The sequence below is a fragment of the Felis catus genome, chromosome B3 (assembly GCF_018350175.1).
Source record: "Felis catus isolate Fca126 chromosome B3, F.catus_Fca126_mat1.0, whole genome shotgun sequence".
Taxonomy (NCBI): Eukaryota; Metazoa; Chordata; class Mammalia; order Carnivora; family Felidae; genus Felis; species Felis catus.
Genome location: NC_058373.1, coordinates 39,525,486 through 39,549,539, shown reverse-complemented (window position 1 = coordinate 39,549,539; position 24,054 = coordinate 39,525,486). Strand labels below are relative to the sequence as shown.

Sequence of the window (24,054 nt, the reverse complement as noted above, 5' to 3'; positions counted from 1 at the left end):
AAATTGTTAAAGTTTGTTTATTTATTTAAGTATTCTCTCCACCAAACGTGGGGCTCGAACTCATGACCCCAAGATCAAGAGTCACGTGCTCCTCTGAGCCAGCCAGGTGCCCCAGGTATATAATATTTTTAAACTAAATGCAGTAATGTTATATATACTGTTTTACATCTTGTTTTTATTATTTCTCGTTCATTAGTATATCTTAGGCATCATCTTCCTTCCTTTGAACTGCTATATAATTGATTACTGGGAAGATATGACACCATTTATGTAATCAGTTTTCCATTGACATTTAGATAGCTTTCCATTTCTGCTCTTACAAGCATTGCCTTGTAGACCATTGTGGGGGCTTTTCCTCTGACTGAAGTGGAGAAGCACTGAAAAGTTTGGAGTAGAACAGGGACATGATCTAACTTATAGCTTAACAAGGTCTCATGCGCTACTGTACCAGATTGACACACACTTCATCAGCACTGGATAATACATTTTTTAGTCTTTGTCAACTGATAAGAAAAATACAGGGGTGCCTGGGTGGCTCAGTCGGTTAAGCGGCCGACTTCGGCTCAGGTCATGATCTCGCGGTCTGTGAGTTCGAGCCCCGCGTCGGGCTCTGTGCTGACGGCTCAGAGCCTGGAGCCTGTTTCAGATTCTGTGTCTCCCTCTCTCTGACCCTCCCCGTTCATGCTCTGTCTCTCTCTGTCTCAAAAATAAATAAACGTTAAAAAGAAGTTAAAAAAAAAAAGAAAAATACAATCTCACCATTGCTTCATTTGGTATTCCTCTGTGGGTTTTTTTTTTTTTTAAGTTTATTTATTTTTGAGAGAGAGAGAGTGAGAAAGAGCACAAGCAAGGGAGGGGCAGAGAGAGGGAGACACAGAATCCAAAGCAGGCTCCAGGCTGTCAGCACAGAGCCTGATGCAGGACTTGAACCCCTGAACTGTGGGATCATGACCTGAGCTGAAGTCAGAAGCTTAACCGACTGAGCCACCCAACAACCCCCAGTTGGTATTCCTTTGTAAAATGAGATTGACAGTGAGTTTTTTTCTTATTTTTTTTTTTAACGTTTATTTATTTTTGAGACAGAGAGAGACAGTGTGAGTGGGGAAGGGGCAGAGAGAGGGAGATACAGAATCCAAAGCAGGCTCCAGACTCTGAGCTGTCAGCACAGAGCCTGATGCGGGGCTTGAACTCACAAAGAGTGAGATCATGACCTGAGCCGAAATCAAACGCCCAACTGACTGAGCCACCCAGGCGCCCCAGACTGACAGTGAGTTTTACTTAATAGGCTGTTTCTCATTTGCTCAGTGGGGAGTTGTTAATCAGACTGGTGCTGTGTGGGTTCCTGTATGGCCACATTGAAGCCCTCTGATAGTGCCTGTCTGACTTCTCCTCTAGACCCCAGGCCCGTCCAGATGGGTCCTTGAGAAGGCCCAAGCCCTGACTCTGAACCATTACTAACCTGAAGTGTCACCACCTGCAAACTCCCTGCCTCAGGTAGGGCCCCAGCCACTGGTTTAAGGAGATGAAGTATTACAGGGTGTTATGGGATGTTTTGGGGCTTATTTTGCTTATTCCCACAGTGACAGCTGTGTGGTCATTTTTTGACCTCTTATACACAGTATTATATAAACAATTAAAACAATATAAACAAAAGGTCTTGGGCTGTGACACAGTTCAGTGCCTGACAGATCCAAGTGCTGTTCCACAGGTTCCCACTGGACCTCTTACATCACCCCCACAGGTTTTATAAATGAGAAAGCTGACTTTGAGAGACCTTAGGAGACTTGCTCCTGTTCTGGCTTGTTCCTTTATCAGATGTTGTAAAGTAGTACCTGTAGGTCAAATTTGGCCCATTTCGTTTACATTTTAATATTTTAAAATTGCTTTACGTTGGAATGCCTATTGATAGGTCATTCATTCTCTGTCCAGACACAGGCCTCATTACTCTCCACGGACTTTGAATAGAACTAATGTAACTTAATTTTATCCACCTAGGCACCAAAGGCATTTGATTTTGCAACCCCTGCCCAATCTTGTCTACTTTCCACTCTGAAACTGTTGGGTCAATAGCAGCTCCCGATGTAGCCCAGAAATAAACCAGCTTCAGCCAGAAACCCTCTACATCAGGCAAAAAATCCCATTCCCTCTTCCTCCTGTTCTAAAAGAACCACAGGAAAAGCCCTGAGATGCAGAGGGAAAGGAAAGGCCTCTGTGCTGTCCTGTCCAGTCTCTAAACCCTGCCTTCCTCCGTCCCTGATGTTACTATGAGGGTCAGAGCCAGAATGGCCATATCTGTCCTGCCACCCTGTTCCAGGGAGAGTATCAAATGAGGCAGCTTTGTAGAACAAAGTATATCAATTTTTCTTCCTCAGCGGTCATGGTCTTTTTCCAGCACTTTGTCTCTAAAAGGACATAAACCTATGTGAGTGGACATTTCCTCCGCACCCTCCTGACCTCATGCGTAGCTCAGGTACCCTATCCCAGAGCATCTGCTCACTGGGATGTACTTTTTCATTCCATCAATAAATATACAGCCCACTGTCCTGGGCTCTGGGGATTGATTCCGCCATGAATAAGACAGGCAAGGTCCCTGTCCTCCTCTTAGAGCCACTAACTAGTAAGAGATTCAGAATGCTAATCAGGTGATCACACTTAGTACATAGTACAGTGTTGTCACAGTGGAATGCATGGGGACTGGCTGCCCCCCTAGCAGCCTATGATCTCCGGAAGAAGAATAACAACAATACCAGACACTGTTGACGTGTTTTCCATATTAATTTACTTGATCTTCATAACAGGCCTACCAAGCAGGTAGTGTCATTATCACCCTCATTTTACAGGGGAAGAGATTGCCCAAATTCACTGTGCCAGGACAGACAATGCTTCCACTCTTGGTTGAGCAGCAAACTTTTCTACAGCCTGGTTAATTTCAAATGTGCCATAACCCCATGAGAACAAGACAGAAGGAACCAGATTCACCCCCAGCAAGTGAGATTTGGGTTGGACACTAGAAAGAACTCCTTGGCAACAGTTAGTTATAAGTATATGAGAAAAATTGGGGCGCCTGGGTGGCTCATTTGGTAAACCCGCTGACTCTTGATTTCTGCTCAGGTCATGATCACAAGGTCGTGTGATCAAGCACCGTGTAGGGCTCCAGGCTGAGTGTGGAGCTTGCTTAAGATTTCTCTCTCTCTCTCTCTCTCCCTCCGCCCCTCTCCCCTGCTCGCTCGCTCTCTCTCTCTCTCTCTCTCTCTCTCTCTCAAAAAATAAATAAATAAATAAAGCATGTGAGAAAAGGAATTCCTTTTCTGGGAATTTGCTTTTTTGCATTTTCTGTATGGCACAAATAACATTGTAAAAAATAGAGGAATTAATCTAGAAAAAAAAAGAATCTCTCAAAATTCCACCTGTGAATTGGATTCCTTTGTTCATCTTTCCAGGCCACATGGAGACTGTGAGCTGGTGTGGGAGGAGAAGTAACTAGATCTGGGGCTGCTTGCAGCAGCCTGAAGGCAAGGATGTGCTCACTAGCAGAGGTCAGCCCCCATCTCTCTGCTTCCACAGGGGGCAGGCACCCCTGTGTGTTTCAGCAGGGGGAGCTGGCTACCTTCTGACTCTGACAGGCCACTCTGGATAAAGTAGGGCAGGGGTGAGGCTGTGAGGGATTACCTGCTTTTTCAGATGAGAACAATCAAAACTGCATGCTCTCTAGTCCCTGGGGGAAACAGGGAGGGAGAAAGGAGCAATCAGCAATCCAGCAAAGCTAGGTGAATGATTAAAATGGCTTCCAGGTCAATGGGTAGGGTCCTAAGTCCCCATTGCTTCACCCCACCTTCACTTCAGCAGCTCCAGCCATGAGCTGGAGGCATAATTCCTTGGGTATCTTGGGATGTCCCAGCTTGTTCTGGGGAGTTCTGTCAGTGCCCTCTCCCCCAAGGATTTCCCTCTGGCCTAATAAAATATTTTTTATGTGTGAAATACTTTAAGGTAGTTTGAAGTATTTTCCCCACATTCTCTCATATTTTACCTTATTTTAAAAGTTTATTTATTTATTGAGAGAGAGAGAGAGAGAGAGAGAGAGAGAATGGTGGGGGAGGGGCAGAGAGAGACAGAGAGAGAGAGAGAGAGAGAGAGAGAGAGAGAGAGAGAGAGAGAGAGAGAATCCCGAGCAGGCTCCTCACTGCCAGCCCAGAGCCGGACTCAGTGCTTGAACCCATGAACTCTGAGATCATGACCGGAGCCTAAGCCGGATGCTTAACTGACTAAGCCACCCAGGGGCCCTTCTCATATTTTTAAGTAAACTTTATTTCTTAGAGCAGTCTTAGGTTCACAGTGAAATTGAGCAGATACTCCCTCATTTTTAATTTTGATTCTCACATCCACCCTACAAATAGATAGAAGGGGTATTATCTCCACATTTTCGTTACATTTAGACTCACAGTAACAGAGCCTGGTGTTAACTGAGGTCTTCTGATCTCTTAAGCCCCAGGTACTTTCTCTTGGTTACCTCAGAGTGCCTTCTGAATCTTTCCAGATCTTTCCTCACACTAAGCCTGGGAACCTTACACCATCTCTCATTGCTAGAGCTTAGAGCCAAGTTTGAGAAGTTTCCCCCAGTTCCGTTTGACTGCAGGGGGCCACTAGAGAGCCCATCTCTTTCCCGGGTGAAAGGTCCACCCTCTCAGGCTCTGGCAGAGGCACTGGGACCCAGAACTTGTACAATGCCTTGATAAGCTTCTTAGAGGTGGGTATTAGCAGGGATCGGATATTCTTTCCCTGAGATGCCCTTCACACCCGACCCTGCTTTGAATTAGGATTCCATAGGGGAGCTGGGGACAGGAGAATGGGGTGTGCCCTGCTGTCCAGCTTCAGACTCACTCTTTGAGACCCTGGGTTCTGACAAGTTTCCAGAACTGAGAAGACACTCAGATGTCCAGGTTTGAAGGTAAATGATGTGCTTAGGTAGGAGGGATCAGCTGGGGTGCCAGCTCAGCTCTGTTATACAACACAGGCACACCAGGAATAGGAAGACCCTCCAAAGGTCTTGAGGAGAGTCAAGCGGGTTGCTACGGAGTTGAGCTTCTGGCAAGGGACAGGGCGGCTGCAGGGAGATGGTGGAAATACAGTTACAGGAATCAAGGACAGAGAAGGAAATTTGCTTATTCTGTACTGCTCCTTTAGCTTGCTCCTTTTTTGTTTTGTTTTTTAATGTTTATTTTGGCGAAAGAGAGAGGGAGTGGGGAGGGAGAGGGAGAGAGAGGGGGACAGAGGATCCGAAGCTCGCTGACAGCAGTGAGCCCGATGCAGGATTCGAACTCAGGAACCATGAGATCCCGACCTGAGCCGTAGTCGGACATTTAACCGACGGAGCCACCCAGGCGCCCCCTGTTTTGGTTTTTAAGATAAATGCATTTGATGGGGCGCCTGGGTGGCTCAGTTGGCTGAGCGTCCGACTTCGGCTCAGGTCATGATCTCTCGGTCTGTGAGTTCAAGCCCCGCATAAGGCTCTGTGCCCACAGCTTGGAGTCTGGAGCCTGCTTTGGATTCTGTCTCTCCCTCTCTCTCTGCACCCCCCCCCCCCCCGGCTCATGCTCTGTCTCTCTGTCTCTCTCTCTCTCTCTCTCTGTCAAAAATAAATAAGCATTAAAAATTAAAAAAAAAAAAGATAAATGCATTTGCATCTCTAGTTAGCATGGTATGCTGGAAAGAATGGGGCATTAGAAGGCTCACCTGCTCTGCTACGCACTAGCTGTGTCGTATTGAGAGAGTCACATCTCTTCTCGGGAACTCGGTTTCTTCATGTCTCAAATGGGGAGCTGCACTAAGCAGTGTCTGCAATTCCTTCTACCTTTAATGTCCTAAGAGTCCTAAAGAGTCTTTAATATCCTAAGAGTCTACCTTTAACGTCCTAAGAGTCTATTAGTCTAGACTCTAATATATTAGAGTCTTCTAATATATTACTTTATATGCAAACCCAACCATTTCTAGCTATTGTTTTATAATAATCTGTGGACACTAAATAGAGATTTAATGAATATTTAGTTCTTTATAAATTGAGGATTTTATGAGGGCCCTTCACGTTCTTCTTCCCTCCTGAAGAATATAAATTAAACCTTTGTATAAGATTAGAAAATTAAAATTTTACATAAAATTAATCCTTTATATAAAATTAACCCTTACGTAGCACTTGACTCTCTACAATGCTTTTTGTAGACCTTATGTGTTTTTACTCTCAACATTCCTGTGACATAGGTATTGTTATTAGTATTTACATGGATAGATATTGTTATTACTATTGTTATTTCTGTTAAATTTAAGTTTAAAATACCATAGTGACACCTGGGTGGCTCAGTCAGTTAAGCGTCCAACCTGTGGTTGGACCTGTGGTTTTGGCTCAGGTCACGATCTCATGGTTTCGTGAGTTCAAGCCCTGCATCAGGCTTTGCACTGACAGTGCAGGGCCTGCTTGTGATTTTCTCTCTCTCCCTTTCTGTCTACTCCTCCCCGGTCTCTCTCAAAATAAATAAATAAACTTAAAAAAATACAATTAAATAGCACAGGATAAAAAGTTTAAACAGTTAATCTGAACATTATGATATACTGAAAAGTGGGGCGCCTGGGTGGCTCAGTCGGTTAAGCGTCCGACTTTGGCTCAGATGGTGATCTCGGTCCATGGGTTTGAGCCCCACGTCAGGCTCCGTGCTGACAGCTCAGAGCCTGGAGCCTGCTTCAGATTCTGCATCTCCCTCTCTCTGCCCCTCCCCTACTCTCTCTCTCTCTCTCAAAAATAAATAAAAATAAATATTTTTTTAAAAAGGGTATACTGAAAAGTAAGTCTTCCTCAGACCCCTGACCTCAGTTTCCTCTCTCCATGTCTCCTTCCAGGGACCCTCTTTGCATAATCAACATATACATTACCATGCTTATTTCAAAGGGGAGGCAATGAGGTTTGGCCTGTCCAGGGAGGCACACCCAGTAAGCAGCTGAGCTGGAAATCCAGGCCTTTGACTCCATTCTCCGTGTTCTTCCCACCACACCACACTGTCTGGGAAGCTCTATGGCATTAGATTTTGTCCTCTCTGGATGATATGGTGGAATTGTTTTAAGTCAGTCCAAAACCAGAAAACAAAAAAATCACCAACAGAGACTTGAATTCCCAGTGCTGCCTTCCACTGCTGCCTGTTTTTGTCTGAAACTTAAAATCTTTCCCTTCCTCTGCCTTTGACAAGGTGAGATCTGTGGCCTGGGGCACCAACTATGGATGACTGAGCTCCCAGTATGTCAGGCTTGGACTTGGGGGACACTGGCAGACCTCTTGCGGGGATCCCAAAGAGGATTAGGTAGTCCCAGCTGAGGAACCTGGTTGCTGGCATGTCTACACAGAGCACCTCTAATGCTTTTTCCCAAGAGCAGGCATTTTTCTCTGGGAACAGGCGGCAGGGGTACTTTTGTCCCAGCAGAAACAACTGTCTCCTAGCACAAAGGTCCACTCTTCTAGATGATGGTTTGATGGTTCTCAGCTCTCCTCATAAGGGACAAATAACCTCTTCTTTTTTCCCCCTGCAGGTTTGTGGATACCCCCTGGCTGGGCTTCATGGAGAATTCTTCACTGATCACCAGCCTGAATCCCAGAACAGACCCCCTCTTTCCCTGGACAGAATGAAAGGCCTTCCGTAGCCAGGCATAGCTGGCCATCATGGGGAAATTGATCAGAATGGGGGCACGGGAGAGGCGGTTACTCCGGCCAAAGCGGCTTCATTGGAGTCGCCTCCTCTTCCTGTTGGGAATGTTGGTCATCGGTTCCACCTACCAGCACCTGAGGAGCCCCCGAGGCCTCCCCTCATTGTGGGCAGCAGTCTCCTCCCAACATTCTGTAAAACTGGCCAGCCGTGACCTCCCTGACAATGAGATGATGACGGTGAGCAGTGACCCTCCAAGAGCTAGCTCTGAAATGGAGGTGCCCCAAGCCACGGTGGGCAGGGTTCGTGAAGCAACACCTGGGATAACAATGAAGAATACACACAATCCACCCAGAAGAACAGCCAACATCACTCCAACAATACCCAAGATTAAGTACACAGCAGGAGACATAAAAAGAGTGAAGGCAGACAGCACAACCATACCCAGTGGAGTACTGAGTCACTACACCCCAACTTCAAACAGACCAACAGTGAAGAATTACACCCCAACACCACCACCCAGGGGAGAAATGCAGAGCTACAGTCCAATTCAAGCCAAGGGAAAGGTGAAGAAATACACCCCATCTCCACTTGGTAGACTAGTAGGCAATTATGCCCCATCCACACTCATGACAATGACAAGGAGACATGGGGTCACCCCCAGAACAACAGTGAAAGACAGTGAAATTATGACAACCACGAAAATATTGGAGACTAACCCCTCTAAGAGAATGGTGGAGGAAACCACCCCAGCTACTCTCAAGGGAATAATTAACACCCCAACTTTCCAGATAAGTGGTATAGAAACAAACATCCTGACTTCTCCAAGGAGTATAACGGAAAAGAACACTGTGACTACCCCCAGAACAGTGGACAGTAAGAGCCCGATCAAGCCGCGGGGGTTAGTGGGAAAGAACAGGCTGATAACTTCTCTGGGAACGGTCCTTGAGCGCACCACAGCCATCTCTGAGGGGCAAGTGATGATAAGCACCATAACAGGCAGTAGCCCAAAGGAAATCAAAGCCTCTACTGCTACCTGGAGTGTTAGTGATCCTTTGTCTAGGACCAGTGCATTGACCATGGGAATATCCTCAGCCACCTACAGGGGGCTGGCAAAGAAACCTTCCATAGCACCCGGGACCTCATCAACCTCCAAGGTCAGGGTGAATCCAAAGATCCATGTGCATCACTGTGTTTTTGTGGAGCCAGCCCCGGCTGTGCCCCCTGCTTCCTCCCCCAACCTGACAACAGCTGCGATCCCAGAGGCACCCAGTTCCAGTCCCTCAGAGCTGCCCCCTGGCTGGCCAGACCTTCACTCCAAGGCAGAGTACCCCCCAGACTTGTTCAGCATAGAGGAGCGGCGACAGGGCTGGGTGGTGCTGCACATCTTTGGCATGATGTACGTGTTTGTGGCCTTGGCCATCGTGTGTGATGAGTACTTCGTCCCAGCCCTGGGTGTCATCACAGATAAGCTACAGATCTCTGATGATGTGGCAGGTGCCACCTTCATGGCTGCTGGAGGCTCTGCCCCCGAGCTCTTCACCTCCCTCATTGGCGTCTTCATCTCCCACAGCAATGTGGGCATTGGTACCATCGTGGGCTCTGCTGTGTTCAACATCCTCTTTGTCATCGGCACCTGTGCCCTCTTCTCCCGGGAGATCCTCAATCTCACGTGGTGGCCCTTGTTCCGTGACGTCTCCTTTTACATCCTTGACCTGATGATGCTCATTCTCTTCTTCCTGGACAGCCTCATTGCCTGGTGGGAAAGCCTGCTGCTGCTGCTGGCCTATGCCTTCTATGTGTTCACCATGAAGTGGAATAAACAACTAGAGATATGGGTGAAGGAGCAGCTCAGCAGGAGGCCAGTGGCCAAGGTCATGGCCTTGGGGGACCTCAGCAAGGTAAGGACAGGATGGTTCAAGCTTCTGCAGCCCCTTTGGGGCAAAAAGGGGGGAGAAGCCAGTGACTAAAGAGGAAAGTGCTGGGTCAGACCTCAAGAGATGGGTGCTTTGGTTCCCTTTGCTATTCATTCAACATTTAAAGTCCTATTCTTTTCTAGGCACTATGCTGGGACCTTTGCAAGAGTGACTTTGGCTCAGCCCCCAATCACCCAGTGGTTATTATCATGATCTATCATTGGTAGGGGAAGAAACCGAGGCCTAATCAAGTCAAACCACTGTCCAAGGTCACACAGCACATAGGCAGTGGAGCCAGGATTTGAACTTGGGCTGGTCTGACTGGGTCTTTGGAAATGGCATTTGAGCTGGGCTTTGGAGAATATCCAAGGAAGGTATCAGGCAGGGAAAAATGATAATCTCTTCCCTGTCCATGGTGTTGAGGGCTTGTCTAGCACCTCCACTTTCACTTAATCTTGTTTGTTCACATTCCAGATGTGGAGGGGCTAGTGGCTGGGATGGGGTCTGGCAGGGGGAGGTTTTTGGGTTTTGTTGTGTTTTTGATATATTGGAGAAGATGAGAGCTCCACTCATCCATGATAGGCTAGCCCTGCGTCCAGAGCCCTCTCTGCGTGTTGAGTGGAGACCAGATATCAGAGGCTCTAACCCTAAGGCTTTCTCTTGACCCTCAACTTCCTTTTTAAGAATTTCTTTGCCCCCATGAGGGACCCTCCCTCTAAGTTCACTGCATGATTCAATAACCTGGAAGATGAGATTAGACTGGGGAAGAGATTTCTGAAGATTCATCTCAGAGTTTTTGTTCCTTGACTCCAAAGTGAGATACCCTAGGGAACACAGATCTTGTTTCTTTCTTGCTCTTAAACAGTGAGTTTGGGCAAAGGTCGACTCTCAGCCTGCCTCTTTCAGGTCTCAGACAAACCACTGGTGTGAACATAATTTTGTGTGCAAAGAGTGGAAGGACTTAGCTACTTATTCCAGAGCAGTTTTGATGCGTGGGCAGGATGGAGACCACATTTAGCAGCATGTCTAGGAGATCTATGATGCAAGGAAGAGAAAATGTACTCCCTCTAGGATTTTTGAGATGATGTGGTGTTCTGGACAGAACACAGAACTAAGAGTCAGGAAATCTGGGTTCTATTCTGATTCTGCCTCTAACTAACTGTGTGACCTTGGATGGGTCCCTTCCCTTCTCTGGGGGAAATGACAGAGTCCAACTGGCCACCAAAAGGTCCTATCTGACAACCATTGTCCAAGTGAGTTCAGTTCTGGCAGGCCCCGCATCGTGTTTTTTTTGTCCGGTCTGGTCAACCAAGCTCCAATTGCCATATCTGCAGATGACTCCAAAGGAGAATGTCCTACCCAAGGTTGTACAGCCAGCAGGTGTCAGAACTGGCATGAGAACCCAGGATCTAACTCCCCATTCCCTATTTTCTATTAGGCTACTACTCCATGAAGCCAGAGGCTTAAAAAAGAAAGGGAGGCTCAGAGCATTACATAATTTAATATGAAGAAACAGCGGCCTCCCTCCTAGTGAGGTCCTCAGGGCGCATCTTGCTGAGGGTGGCCATAAGCCTGGTAGTCTCCCCTGAGAAAAGCATCTAATGCCTTGGTACACACAGGCCAGCCGTTTTCAAAATGCCTCTGACTTGCCTCCTAATTCTTATCAGTAATTCTGTTTTTTAAATTTTTTTAATGTTTATTTATTTTTGAGAGAGAGGGAGACAGAGTGTGAGCGGGGAAGGGACAGAGAGAGAGGGAGATACAGAATCCGAAGCAGGCTCCAGGCTCTGAGCTGTCAGCACAGCCTGATGCAGGGCTTGAACTCACAAACCGTGAGATCGTGACCTGAGCTGAAGTCAGATGCTTAACCGACCGAACCACCCAGGCACCCCTGTTTTTTGTTTTTTGTTTTTAATTTTTAATGTTTTATTTATTTTTGAGAGAGAGGGAGACAGAGCATGAGTGGGGGAGGGACAGAGAGAGAGGGAGACACAGAATCTGAAGCAGGCTCCAGGCTCTGAGCTGTCAGCACAGAGCCCGACGAGGAGCTTGAACTCACCAACCATGAGATCATGACCTGAGCCGAAGCTGGACGCTTAACAGACTGAGCCACCCAGGCACCCTTCAGTGCTGTTTTTATTTCAAGTCTCCAAATTCTGAGTTTTCCATTTTGCCAGGGCTAGACCATCAAAGGAAAGCTCATCAAACAGTGAAACATAATCATGATTTTAAAGGAGAATTTGTAATCTACTTAAAGAGACTCTTCAAGGGCAATAGTAGCAGGTCTTTGCCAACCACCAAGAGTGGTGCCGGTTACAGCTCTGTTCTTATCTGTTGAAACAAATCCAGCATGAATTTTAATTAACAGTGTTATTTAAAAAAACAGGTTGAATTACGGGCTATTATTAAAAGTAAATTTATATTTATTTAAAGTTAAAACCTATGGGGTGCCTGGGTGGCTCAGTCGGTTAAGTATCTGACTTTGGCTCAGGTCATGATCTCGCAGTTTGTGAGTTCAAGCCCCACATCAGGCTCTGTGCTGATAGCTCAAAGTCTGGAGCCTGCTTCTGATTCTGTGTCTGCCTCTCTCTGCCCCTTGCCTGTTCGTGTTCTGTCTCTGTCTCTCTCTCTCTCTCAAAAATAAATAAACATTCAAAAAAATTTTTTTAAAAATTAAAAGCCTAGCCTGGTGGGCTTGGCCAGTAGAGTATGCGATTCTTGGTCTTGGGGTTGTGAGTTCCAGTCCCATGTTGAGTGCTTAAAAATAAAATCTTTTAAAAAATAAAATAAAATAAAATAAAAACCTATAGTTAGTACTTTCCAGCACTAACAACTCCTCACTGAAAATTAGTACAAGTAACAAGAACTATAGCTATTTTGACATGGTTTTTAAAGCATCTGGATTTGGATTTCACCTCAAGTTTCTAATAGCAAGAGAGATAGAGCATTCTTTAAAAAAATTTTTTTTAATGTTTATTTATTTTTGAAAGAGAGATAGTGTGGGAAGGGGAGGGGCAGAGGGTCCAAAACAGGCTCTGTGCTGACAGCAGGGAGCCTGATGCAGCTTGAACTCATGAACTGTGAGATCATGACCTGAGCAGAAGCTGGATGCTTCTAGAGATAGAGATAGAGGAAGATAGATATATATATATATAGAGAGAGAACTGTCCTTGTCTTTGCTTCTACCTTTATGTCTATGTTTGGCTGGCCAAGACCTATGATTTGGTCAGAGGGAGATAAATTATCCTGCACTTCACTGATAGACTGAGGGCGAGCTATTCGGTTTTGAATTCATGCAACAATTCTCGAAAATCCAATTGTTGATCTAGTAAACTGTGTTGGCATTTGTTTTTGCAGTTTACCCCCGTGAACTGTTTGACTTTAACATGAAAATGAACGTACCTTGCTCTCTCACTAATGTTAACATACTGACGCACACCTCTCCCCGACTAATGGTTCCTCTCTGAGCATCACCTCTGGAAAGCAGGGATCCAGGGAAACCGGGCTTATTCAGTCTGCCATGGCCCAAAGTGAAGAAGTCAGAGAGAAATGGGGCATACCCAGACAGGGTGGTAGGGAGCCAAGGAGAGGCGGGGTAGGCCAGGTCAGAGCCACAGGTGCTCCGGAAGTCTAAGCAGCAGGAAGAGAAGCGGAGGGCAGTGTGAGCCAGCTCCTTTTGGAGAGAAATAGGAATAGGAAAGACACCTGGGCCTCCCCCTGCCTCCGTTAGCAGCCTGGGGTGAGGGGTAGAGGGGGTGGCTACAGCATCAAGCTCATCATTGCCACTGAACAGGAAACAGTCTTTGCATCTCCCAAAGAGGTGCTCCCAGGGTCTTGTCTCTAGCAAGAGATCCGTAAGTATTTGGTTCGATTTCCTCAGGAAATCCTAACAGTTCAGGGACTCCAGTGTAGAGAAAAGTGAGGCCCCCAGCAGATATTTAACTCAGCTAGTTTCACAGCCTGTTGGTGGTTCTTACCACTGATTCCCGAAGCTGTGCTTTTGGATTTTAATCCAGGCTACACTGCAGACTCTCCCCGTTGCCCTGGGCAAGTCAATGCCATTCAACAAACCTTTATTATTAAGCACTTAGATGAAAAGCAGTGTGGGAAAAAGATTGTGTCCCTTCCAGTAGAAAGGACAGGCTTGGCAAGAGTAATTGTAATAAAACGAGCTTTATACAAAGTGCTACAAAGTCACTTTGCTTTTCAACCAGGCCTTAGATTGTTTGTCTATAAAGTGAATGGGATGACCCAGAGCAGGGGTTGGCCGACTTTTACCGGAAAGAGCCAGATAGTAAGTATTTCAGGCTTTGCAGGCCATACAGTCTCTGTCACAACTACTCAGCTCTGTTGTTGCAGCATGAAAGCAGCCACAGACAGAACATAAACACACGGAAACGGCCACATGGTGTTTTACCAATTGCAACATACTTGCAGGTGTTTTTCTAGACAAGATCAGAGAATTATTAATTCTTTAAAATTTTTTTTCACATTTATTTATTTTTGAGAGAGAGACAGAGTGTGAGCATGGGAGGGGCAGAGAGAGAGGGAGACACAGAATCCAAAGCAGGCTCCAGGCTCTGTGCTGACTGAGCTGTCAGCACAGAGCCCGACGCGCGGTGCTCAAATTCACAAACTGTGAAATCATGACCTGAGAGGAAGTCAAGTCAGACGCTTAACCGACTGAGCCACCCAGGCACCCCTGGGCTAAGATATTTTAGACAACATCGTCAAACTGGCATGTATTGGTTTGGGATACCTTTTATGACCCCTATTATCGATATAGGCTAACTTAGCTTGCTCTGAAATTTTATACCTGAGTAGAAAGTATGCCTGAGTATAAAGTGTATACCTGTCCATGTATTTGTTCTAGCCTGACATGATAAATATCTGACTTGCCTTGACCATGCATAGTCACAGAAAGCCAATAAACAGCAAAGCTGATACACTAGCCGGGCTTTAAAAGCATTATCTCTCAATGGTTGAAGCACCTCTGGCCATTATAGAGAGAGCTCCCGGCTTAGCTAGAAAGGACCAGCCATCTGCAGGAGATGCTAATTGGCAATATGGCCTGAGGGGAGCCAGTGGTGAAAAGGAATCCGTGGGAGGAGGTGGGGGGGAGGGGAACAAACCTATTTTGGGTCCCTTTGGGTCTCTATCCACATCATGCCCTCAAGAATACTTCAGAATGTGAAACTCTGGAGAAAAGTCTGCCACTCTTTCCTAAATGCACTGAGGCCTGTTTTTTTGTTTGCTTTGTTTTGTTTTCCTGGCAAGGTTTTTTTTTTTTTTTTTTTTTTTTTTTTTTTTTTAATTTTTTTCAACGTTTATTTATTTTTGGGACAGAGAGAGACAGAGCATGAACGGGCAAGGGGCAGAGAGAGAGGGAGACACAGAATCGGAAACAGGCTCCAGGCTCTGAGCCATCAGCCCAGAGCCTGACGCGGGCCTCGAACTCACGGACCGCGAGATCGTGACCTGGCTGAAGTCGGACGCTTAACCGACTGCGCCACCCAGGCGCCCCAAGGTTTTTTAAATTAAACCAACCAATATGACTCTCAAGCAGGCAAACCAAGTACCTCCTAAGGAGCCACCCCTTCCCTTTCTTGCCAGGGTTGACATTTATTCCAAGGGCTTCTGTCAGTGGCTTATATGGTACCTGTCTGCTGTGGAGACAAGGGGGCTGTGGACAGGAAAGCCTTTTCAGTCTCTGTGGACCACCCCCCTCCCCCGTCCCTGCTCTAGGCTGCAGGGAATCCACTAAGCATCCTAGCCTGGGCTGAGGGTTTTTTTCTTTTTCCTTCCTTCCTTCCTTCCTTCCTTCCTTCCTTCCTTCCTTCCTTAGCATTCACCCATTTTTAATTAATTAATTAATTAATTTAAATTTTAATGTTTACTTATTTTTGAGAGAGAGAGAGAGAGAGAGCAGGGGAGGGGCAGAGAGAGAGGGAGATACAGAATCTGAAGCAGGATCCAGGCTCTGAGCTGTCAGCACTGAGCCCGACACGGGGCTCGAACCCACGAACCATGAGATCATGACCTAAGCTGAAGTTGGATGCTTAACCGACTGAGCCACCCAGGCACCCCTATTTTTATTTATTTTTTTAAAATAGGCTCCACACCCGTTGTGGGGCTTGAACTCACAATGTTGAGATCAGGGTTGCACGCCCTAGTGACTGAGCCAGCCAGGAGCTCCAGGGTTCCCTCCTTCAACTCCTTGAATACTTAGCTTCCCCCCAGTTGTCACAAAAAGTTGGTATGAGTACAATTCTCAATTTTAAGCCTTCTTTTCGTCATAAAATTTTTTTAGTGTTCACCTGCTAGTCAGTGCTGGCAGATGACAAAATGAATGTGTAAGAAACAAATATGAACAGAACTCAAGAACCTGATCATGCCTGGTCTAATAGCTTGTTTCCATGAATGCATGTGTGCTTATAATTGAGATTTTACATGCATTCATGCAACACAGTAATATTTTCTCATACTGAAAATGATGGGATTAAATATGAGATTAGATATACATGGTGTTCTACAAGTAACAGCATGATTTCTAGATGCTCTACCACCTGAATAACTTGGTAATAGAAAACCAACATTAATAGTGTGGGGGAGAGGGCATATGGATGATAAACAAGTAAAAACAAGATAATTTCAGGGGCACCTGGGCGGCTCAGTCAGTTGAGCATCTGACTCTTGGTTTGGGCTCAGGTCGTAATCTCATGGTTTGTGAGTTGAGCCCTGCATCGGGCTCTGTACTGGCAGTGTGGAGCCTGCTTGGGATTCTCTCTCCCCTACCCACCCCCAAAGTAAATAAATAAAGTTAATATCACCCGTAATGGTATAGGAAAGCACTGAGGGGTTTAGTACTGCAGCGGGTACTGCTGAGGGGTTAGACACCTCAACAGACCAGAGAGTTAGGGAAGGCTTCCTCCGGGAGGTGATGTCTAACAGAATCTTGAAGGACCAGCAGGAGGTGGCTGACTGAAGCTGGGGCCAGGACTGTCCTGGGCTTGTGGAGAGGCCGAGGGAATGAGACACCATGAGGAGATATAGCCGCACTGTCCAATATGGACCACTTGCTACATGTAGCTACAGAGCTCTTGAAATGGGGCTGGTCCGACTGAGTTATGCTGTTAAGTATAGAATATACACTGGGTTTCAAAGGTTTGGTATGATGAAAAAAAGGGTGGGGGAGTAAAATAGCTCAATGATATTAATTACATGTTGAATTATAATATTTTTAGTATATTGGGCTAGAGTATATTATTAAAATCAATTCCACTCATTTCTTTTACTTTAAAAAAATGTGGCTGCTACAGGAATTACATTTGCGTATATGACTTGCATTCTATTTCTGTTGGACAGTGCTGGACTGGAGGTAAGCAGGAGGCTAGTGTGTGCTCAGCCAAGGAGTCTGGACTCCCTCATGAGGACAGTAAACCCCCAGGATGTAGGGGAGGGACATGATTTGTGCTTTGTTCAGAAAATCACTCTGGCTGAGGGGTGGAGAATGAGCTGCAAGAGGAGCAGATCAGGAGTCAGAGGCTTGCAGGACTGCAGGCAGGAAGAGTGGAGACACGAGGCCACAAGTGAGGACTTTGAGTAACTAGATCTGACAGCTGATTGGACCTGGGCTGTGAAGGAGAGGGAGGAATTTGGGTAGACTTTTGGGTTTCTAGCCTAGACAAATGAGTGGATCCGGAAGCAAGACTGTACTCAGCAAAGGGCTAGAGTGAAGAGTCCCCTATTAGAGTCTAACCTCGGTGAAGGCAGGACTCAGACCAGGGACTCAGTAAATATTTGTTAAATGAATCTTAAAACAACAATAACAACAGAGACTAAAATACATGGTTCAGAAAATGTGTCATGGATGGTCTAGAAGGGGAGAGGTCAATGATTAACTGCTACATCAGTGGGAAACAGAAACTGGAAGTCAGGAGGGGAAGCCCCCTGAGGGCCTGCCATATTTGCCATCCCAGGTTCCCATGAATGGCAGCAAGGGGTCCTATTGCTCAAACTCAGCAAGATACCATGCAGGTGCTGGGGGCTTTGGCTGGCATGGAGACATCCTCTTTGGTTTCCTCAGCCCCTTTGCTAGTTTTTGTGAGGAGAAGGGGAAGGTGGGGTGATGAGGCTGAAGAAAGAGGAGGGGCACTGGGTTGGTCTGAGAGGTGGATATGAAATGTGTTTGTACTAAGGTCATATTCTGAATGCACCCACTTGCCGGACTGCTTCCTGTAAGTGGACCCATCGTCCACACCTAAAAGTAGGCAAACATTTATGTCCATTTATCTAAAATGTCAATAATTTCCAGAGCCACTAAGGAATAGAGATTTTTACCTCAATACCTTGGGAAAAGAAATAGGAGTTCATAAACAACAACAGCAACAAATATCTCCCTCCAATGGAGATCGGAGTTCTGACACTGTCTCTGTGAGTGTGGGCAAGCCCCAGGCTCTTTCTGCATCTCAGTTTTCCCATCTATCAAAAAGCAGTAATAGCGCTAACCTTGTCTACTTCACGGGGTTGGCGGTATTGGATGAGAAAGTGGATGTGAAAGGTGTCAGAAGGTTAGAAGTACATGCTGAAGGGAGAAGATATTGGTGTGTGCAAAGAATGATGCGCTCCTAGAGAAGTACTTTGGCTTGAGTAAACCCGAATAGCAGAAAAATCATGAGGCCTGTACATCATGGGGCAAAAGTCAATCTCTCCTGCTCCTCTGAGGACAGAACTGGCTACCCCAAAGGGCAGCCTGGCTCCTCACAGTTTGTTACCTCCAAACTCTCACTGGGTGTGGGTGGGACATGATAAACAGTGAGATGGCTGGGCCACTTGGGGTCGGTGCTATAGCCTCCAGTATCCCAGTGAACTTACAGGTGTGTCACGAAAGAGTCAGGGGCTTTGTTCAAGAAATCTAGAGTGCTCCCTTCAGATGCAGATTGGTTATTTCTGCTCCATTTCATTCATTTGCATATTCATTTGTTCATCCATCTGTTTATTTATTCAAGTGTATATCCAGCATTCAGACCTCCCCCATCCTTCAAAGCTTACTCAGATCCTATCTACATTAAAAAAATTTTTTTTAATGTTTATTTATTTTTTGAGAGAGAGAGAAAAAGAGACAGAGCGTGAGTGGGGGAGGGGCAGAGAGAGAGGGAGACACAGAATCCGAAGCAGGCTCCAGGCTCTGAGCTGTCAGCACAGAGCCCAAAGCAAGACTTGAACCCACAAACTGTGAGATCATGACCTGAGCTGAAGTCGGACGCTCAACCGACTGAGCCACCCAGGCACCCCAAGTTCTACTTACTTTTGGAAGCCTCCTCGTCCCTCCAACCACTGCACCTTTATCTGACCTTCTCATTTCTTGAATCATGTTCTGCTTTCTATCTGGAGATAGAATTGGTCCCGATTCCTTTCTGGCCCAGTCAGTGTTTTCTTTATTTTCTGAGCTGAAACACAGACAGGAGATACAGAGCAAGTCCAGTTCTAGTTCTGGCCATGGAGGCCGGCAGTGAGGAGGGGAAGACAATTCCTGGGGGCAGCTATCAGTGACGCTGCCACCTGAAGATAGTACTGGAAGCCACTTAGGGGTAGCTCCTCATTCAGCTCACCTTTAGTGAGCACCTCCTGTGTACAAGAACCTATGCCACAGGCTTGGGGAACAGATGACTATATCGTAAGTTCAAAAAAATATGGAGTCAAGCTGGGTAGATAACTCACATATGGCAAAGTTAAAAAAATGATTCTTTTAGGGCCGCCTGGGTGGCTCAGTCGGTTCAGCGTCCAGTTTAGGCTCAGGTCACGATCTCATGGTTTGTGGGTTTGAGCCCTGCGTCGGGCTCTGTGCTGACAACTCAGAGCCCGGAGCCTGCTTGGGATTCTGTGTCTCCCTCTCTCTCTGCCCCTCCCCCCTCCCCCTCTGTCTCTCTCTCTCTCTCAAAAATAAATAAACATTAAAAAAATTTTTTTAAATGATTCTTTTAAAAGTTCAAACAGCATTATAAAGCAATAAATGCCAAGTGGAAAGCTAGTGGTCCAGACAATAGTTACTGTGGGTTTAATGATTCTTCATCTTGGATTTTTCTAGGGCTGTCTCATTTCCCAGATGGCTGCCCTACAGCTTCCCCAGGACACTAGCACTTGATCACAGAGCCAGGTTTTGGTAACACAAAATGTGCTCACTCTTGTTATACAGCTTTTGAAGAGAGAGGTATTGTAGTGAGCTGGAGTGAGTGGGGGCGGGGGAAGGGGCCATTCAGGAAAGCTTTATGGAAGTATTCACCGTGGATTTTCTGAAAAACTGGAGACATGGGGGAATGGATGAGGCATTTTATGCAGAGGGAAAAGGTGTAAACAAGGGAACAGGAGCTCGAATAGATTGGGTGTAGTTACAGGATGGTTCATTCATGCATTAATTCAACAAATATTTATTGAACCTTTGCTAAGTGCTCAAGAGTGTTTTCACGCCGAACACATGGTGGTGAATGAAAGAGGCAATCTACCTTCAAGATGCTAGTGGGGCAGTTGATTTATTTGTCTGTTTATTAAAAACAAGACTAGATTGAGGAAAGTGCTATGAAGGAAAAGAACAGGAGTGTATAAAAAATAATTAGACAGCACCTTAACCTCACAGAGGAAGGTGACATGTAAATGGAGGCCTGAACTATGGGGAGTGAGGGAGAGAGGGTTCCAAACATGGGAGGAGGGACCCTGTGATGAGGGTTTCACAGCAGGTAAAGACGGTGCATTTGAGGGACTGAGAGACGGTTGGTGGTACTGGGCTGTCGTGAGTGGACACATTTAAGAAGACTGTGGGGGGCGGGGGGCTGAAGCCAGACTGTGAAAGGCCAGGCTGGGGTTTGCACATGTGAAAACATGTCCGGAGACCAGGTTCTCTCTGGGTGTGTTTCTCAAACTGAGGGTTCCATGGAGAGAGAGAGAATTAGGGAGAGAGAGCAAGGGTCTCTCCAGACATCTCGTGACTCCTGTCCCTGTTTGCAGCCAGGCAATGGGGCAGTTGCGGTGGATGAGCTGCAGGAAAACAAGAAGCTAAAGGTGGGTGCCATGTGGAGTCTGCCCAGAGGGGGCGCTGCAGGGTCTCAGAGGCCCTGTGGCCCTGATGCTGGGGGTGCTGGGCCGGGTTCAGGCTTGGGAAGCCCCAGGGAGTGCTGTCAGGATGAGCCAGGGAAGGCGCCAGCTCCTCTGCCAACAGGACTGTCACCTCTAAGGTGGCCTTGGACGAGGTGCTTGAGGTGCTTGTTTGGGAGCTGAGGCCAGAACATCACTGCTCGCTCCACCACTAGCTTGCTGTGTGAGCTTTTGCATCTGTGAAATGACTGTTTGGACTAGATGAACTCAAGCCCCAACATTTAGAATTGATCTCAAAGCCCAATTACCTGTGGCTTTGGAATGCCCTGGAAATAAGAGAAACATAGGAGAGGCACTGGGGGCATGGGGGGGTCTGAGGCTTCTGAAAAACTGTATCTTGGCTGCTTTGGCCTATGGGATATTTGGGGAGAATTATGGGAACCTTAGAAGGGAGAGTCTGGGGCCTGACTGAAATCTTCATCTGAAAAAAATCCCCAGAGCTGTTGTGAAGTACTGTGCTACCACAGCCACTAGATGGCAGAGGAGTTCAGATCCAGAGGGATGGGGGTGGCGTGGGGAGCGTGGGGGAGGGACAGAGCAAGTGTCAGTCTGTCTTTGGATGTTCCCTTGGACATCAGATGATATTTCTATGTGTGTCACATCTGGGTATCTGCATGTACAGATGTGTGTATGTGTGCACCTATGAAGGTCTCTTGAGCACCTGTGCGTAGAAAAAAGGACTGAACTGGGAATCAAAAGACCTGAGTGCCCATTTTGATACTTTCATTTACTCCCCACACGACCTTGGATAAATCACCTAGCCTCGTTGAGTTTCCATGTCCTTTTCTGTAGAAGGGGGTCACAGCCTTGCCTATCTGGGGGTGGGGCAACGATAAAGCGCGATGATGCTTTGTGGACTGTAAAGGGCTGTGCCCGTGCACAGGGGTCCGTCTGTGCTGTGTGTGGGTGTGTGTTTCTATGACAGTGCATTTTCAGGGAAGGACAAACCCTTGGTAATGTGTTATGCTTAGTACACATTGTCTGCTCCCTGTTGAGACCTTGGGGAATTATTCGGTATGTAGAATTAGCCAGTCATGGAAGAGTGAGAGGAGCCTGAGAAAGAAAGCAGAGTGTAACTCTTCTCACTGAGGGGAAGGGAGAAGGGAGGCCAGGAGAAGGCTCCTGTGCTTTGTTCTGAGCTCTATGGGAGGGAGGCAGGGTTAGGGAGGCCCTTGTGTGGCTCCTTCTCTGGCTTGGGCAGGGGCTCACTGAGGCCTGTGCGGCTCTCCCCTGCTCAGCTCCCAGCAATGCTGACCCGAGGGAGCAGCTCGACCTCTCTGCACAACAGCACCATCCGCAGCACCATCTACCGGCTCATGCTTCACAGTCTGGACCCTCTGGGAGAAGGTAAGCAAGGCCTCCCTGGACCTGCGTGGTCTCCTGTCCACTCCCTCCCTCCCTCCCGCAGGTGGACAAGACCTGGGACATGCAAAACTAGGAGGCAGTGGGTAGGATGAGGTCGGAGTGGGGAATGGGGGGAGTGGGGGAGGGGTGAAGCCAACTGTCTGGGAGACAGGGTAGAGAGAGGACATGGGACTCAACAGGAGAGGGCTCCAAGGAGCTAAGGTTAGGCATCCGTATCCCATGGCTTCCATGTCTGTGTGTCCCCTCCTGTAAAAGGGTCCACTTGTAGTTAGTGAGGCCATGAGTGCCATGTGCCCTGCTCTGGTCGATGTCAGGGCTGTCCTCAGTGACTTCCCTGCGTAGCCCACCACCCACGAGTCGTCTCCAGTGTCCCACAGAACCTCCAGCCAGGCAGCTTGGCCCAGGCTGACTGCCAGGGCCACTTCTGGGGGTACCTCCTGTAGGGCCCCACAGCCCAGAAGCTTTGAGTAGCACCTCCCCTTGCTCTTTGTCTAGCTTTGGAGTCCTAGGGAAACTGCTAACCCTCTCCCTAGCCAGGAACCCCAAAGGAGCTGCCAGGACCACTTCTGGAGGATGACAGGGGTCCAAAGTAAAGTGGGTCCTGATTGACAAATGATGGGGGGTAGCTAAGATTCTCTCCATGCACCTTACCAAGTCTTGCCTTTTGGCCCACTTCCCCAGAGAACTGTTCCTAAAATGCTTCTCAGGCCCCTAAAGGGCACCCTCAGGTACACTCCTGTTCTCCTTGGGTCCCTTCATCTCTGGATCTCTGGTGCAAAACTAGGAGCCCAGGTTGGCCTGTGGGCAGAAGCCAAGGGGTCAGAGTGTAGTTGGAAGGAGGGCTGAGGGCTGAGCTGAATATGACACTGGAGACTGGCCCATGAGCATCGGGAAACACCCTCACTGACTTTTCTGGTTCAGGGACAAATCTTGCGGCGGTGGGGGGGGGGGGGGTGCAGGGGGGAGGGGGAGGAGTGGCAGGGGGAGAGGTTGGGAAGGGGCTCAGAATTACCTCAGGCCTTGAAATATCCCCTTCAGATACAGTATTGGGTTTAGGGTATTTAAAAGGCTATTGTACTGGGAAAAGCAGAGACAAAGCCGAGGTGATGAAACCTTCCTCAGGAAATCCTCAGGGCAAGCCTCTGCAGACATTGAGAGAGGCTACTCCCAAGTGTCAACTCCAGAAAAACAGTGCCCCTGGAGTTTTGAGAGTGGAGTTTGCATTACGCAGTAGCCTGTGGGTGATCGTGCTGGGGGCGTACCTGGCCTGGGGTGGTGAAGGAAGCTGTATCTCTGGGTTACTCTCGGCCACTCCTTGTAGAATCACCAACTCTAGCAAAGTCCTGAAGATAAAGATCTCCTGAATGGGACTGCAGGGCCCCTTGCCTGGGCCACTTCCATGACTGGCAGCCTGCCAACAGCTGACCTACTTGTCCTAACAGGATTATGTGATGGCCAGGCCAGGCAGAGGTCAGAGGAGATTGATACTAAGTAGGAGATGATCCGGCCACGCTGAGAGTAGAGAGGCCACGTGAGGAAACAAGTGCTGGGGGAGCCAGCGACAGTCATCCCTAGGAAGACAAGCAAGCTTGGTATATGGTGGGTACATGTGGCAGGCAGGGAGGCGTGGAAAGGCCCTCGTGGTGGGTAACTGCTGATACGCTCTGGGACGAAGTCCTGCTCTGAGAAGCCAACCCGGATTCTATACTCCCAGACCCCATCCAGAAGGGCCTGGGACCTTGCAGAACTGTGGTGAAGGCCTTTGTTCCCAAGACTTTCCAGATCCATGTTTGTGTTTCCATATGCTGTTTCCAAATGGCTGTCCAGATGTTTCCACCCTTTCCAGGTGTTCCAACTCTTTCCACAGAGCTGATGTGTGGTCTGAACTCTCACCCACCCTGTGAAGGGGCCTTTCTTCTCCAGGATCCTATGCCTTCTATGGTGAC

At 47.5% G+C, this 24,054-nt stretch overlaps 1 protein-coding gene across 8 annotated transcripts in view; it reads left to right on the top strand.

Annotated features, from left to right (window-relative positions):
* SLC24A1 (solute carrier family 24 member 1) overlaps positions 1–24,054 on the top strand; it is a 40,143-nt gene that overhangs the window by 5,193 nt on the left and 10,896 nt on the right. For 2 of the 8 annotated variants that reach the window (XM_019832221.3, XM_019832218.3), the window contains exons 1-4: positions 4,786–4,945; positions 7,567–9,580; positions 20,597–20,650; positions 21,982–22,090. In XM_019832221.3, the coding sequence (XP_019687780.2) occupies positions 7,697–9,580; positions 20,597–20,650; positions 21,982–22,090 (2,047 nt within the window). In that variant the 5' untranslated portion in view covers positions 4,786–4,945; positions 7,567–7,696. Of the gene's footprint in view, positions 1–1,472; positions 1,495–4,785; positions 4,946–7,566; positions 9,581–19,787; positions 19,806–20,596; positions 20,651–21,981; positions 22,091–24,054 lie in introns of those variants that run through there. The other 6 variants (XM_019832219.3, XM_045059145.1, XM_045059144.1 and 3 more) reach the window with 5 other exon arrangements.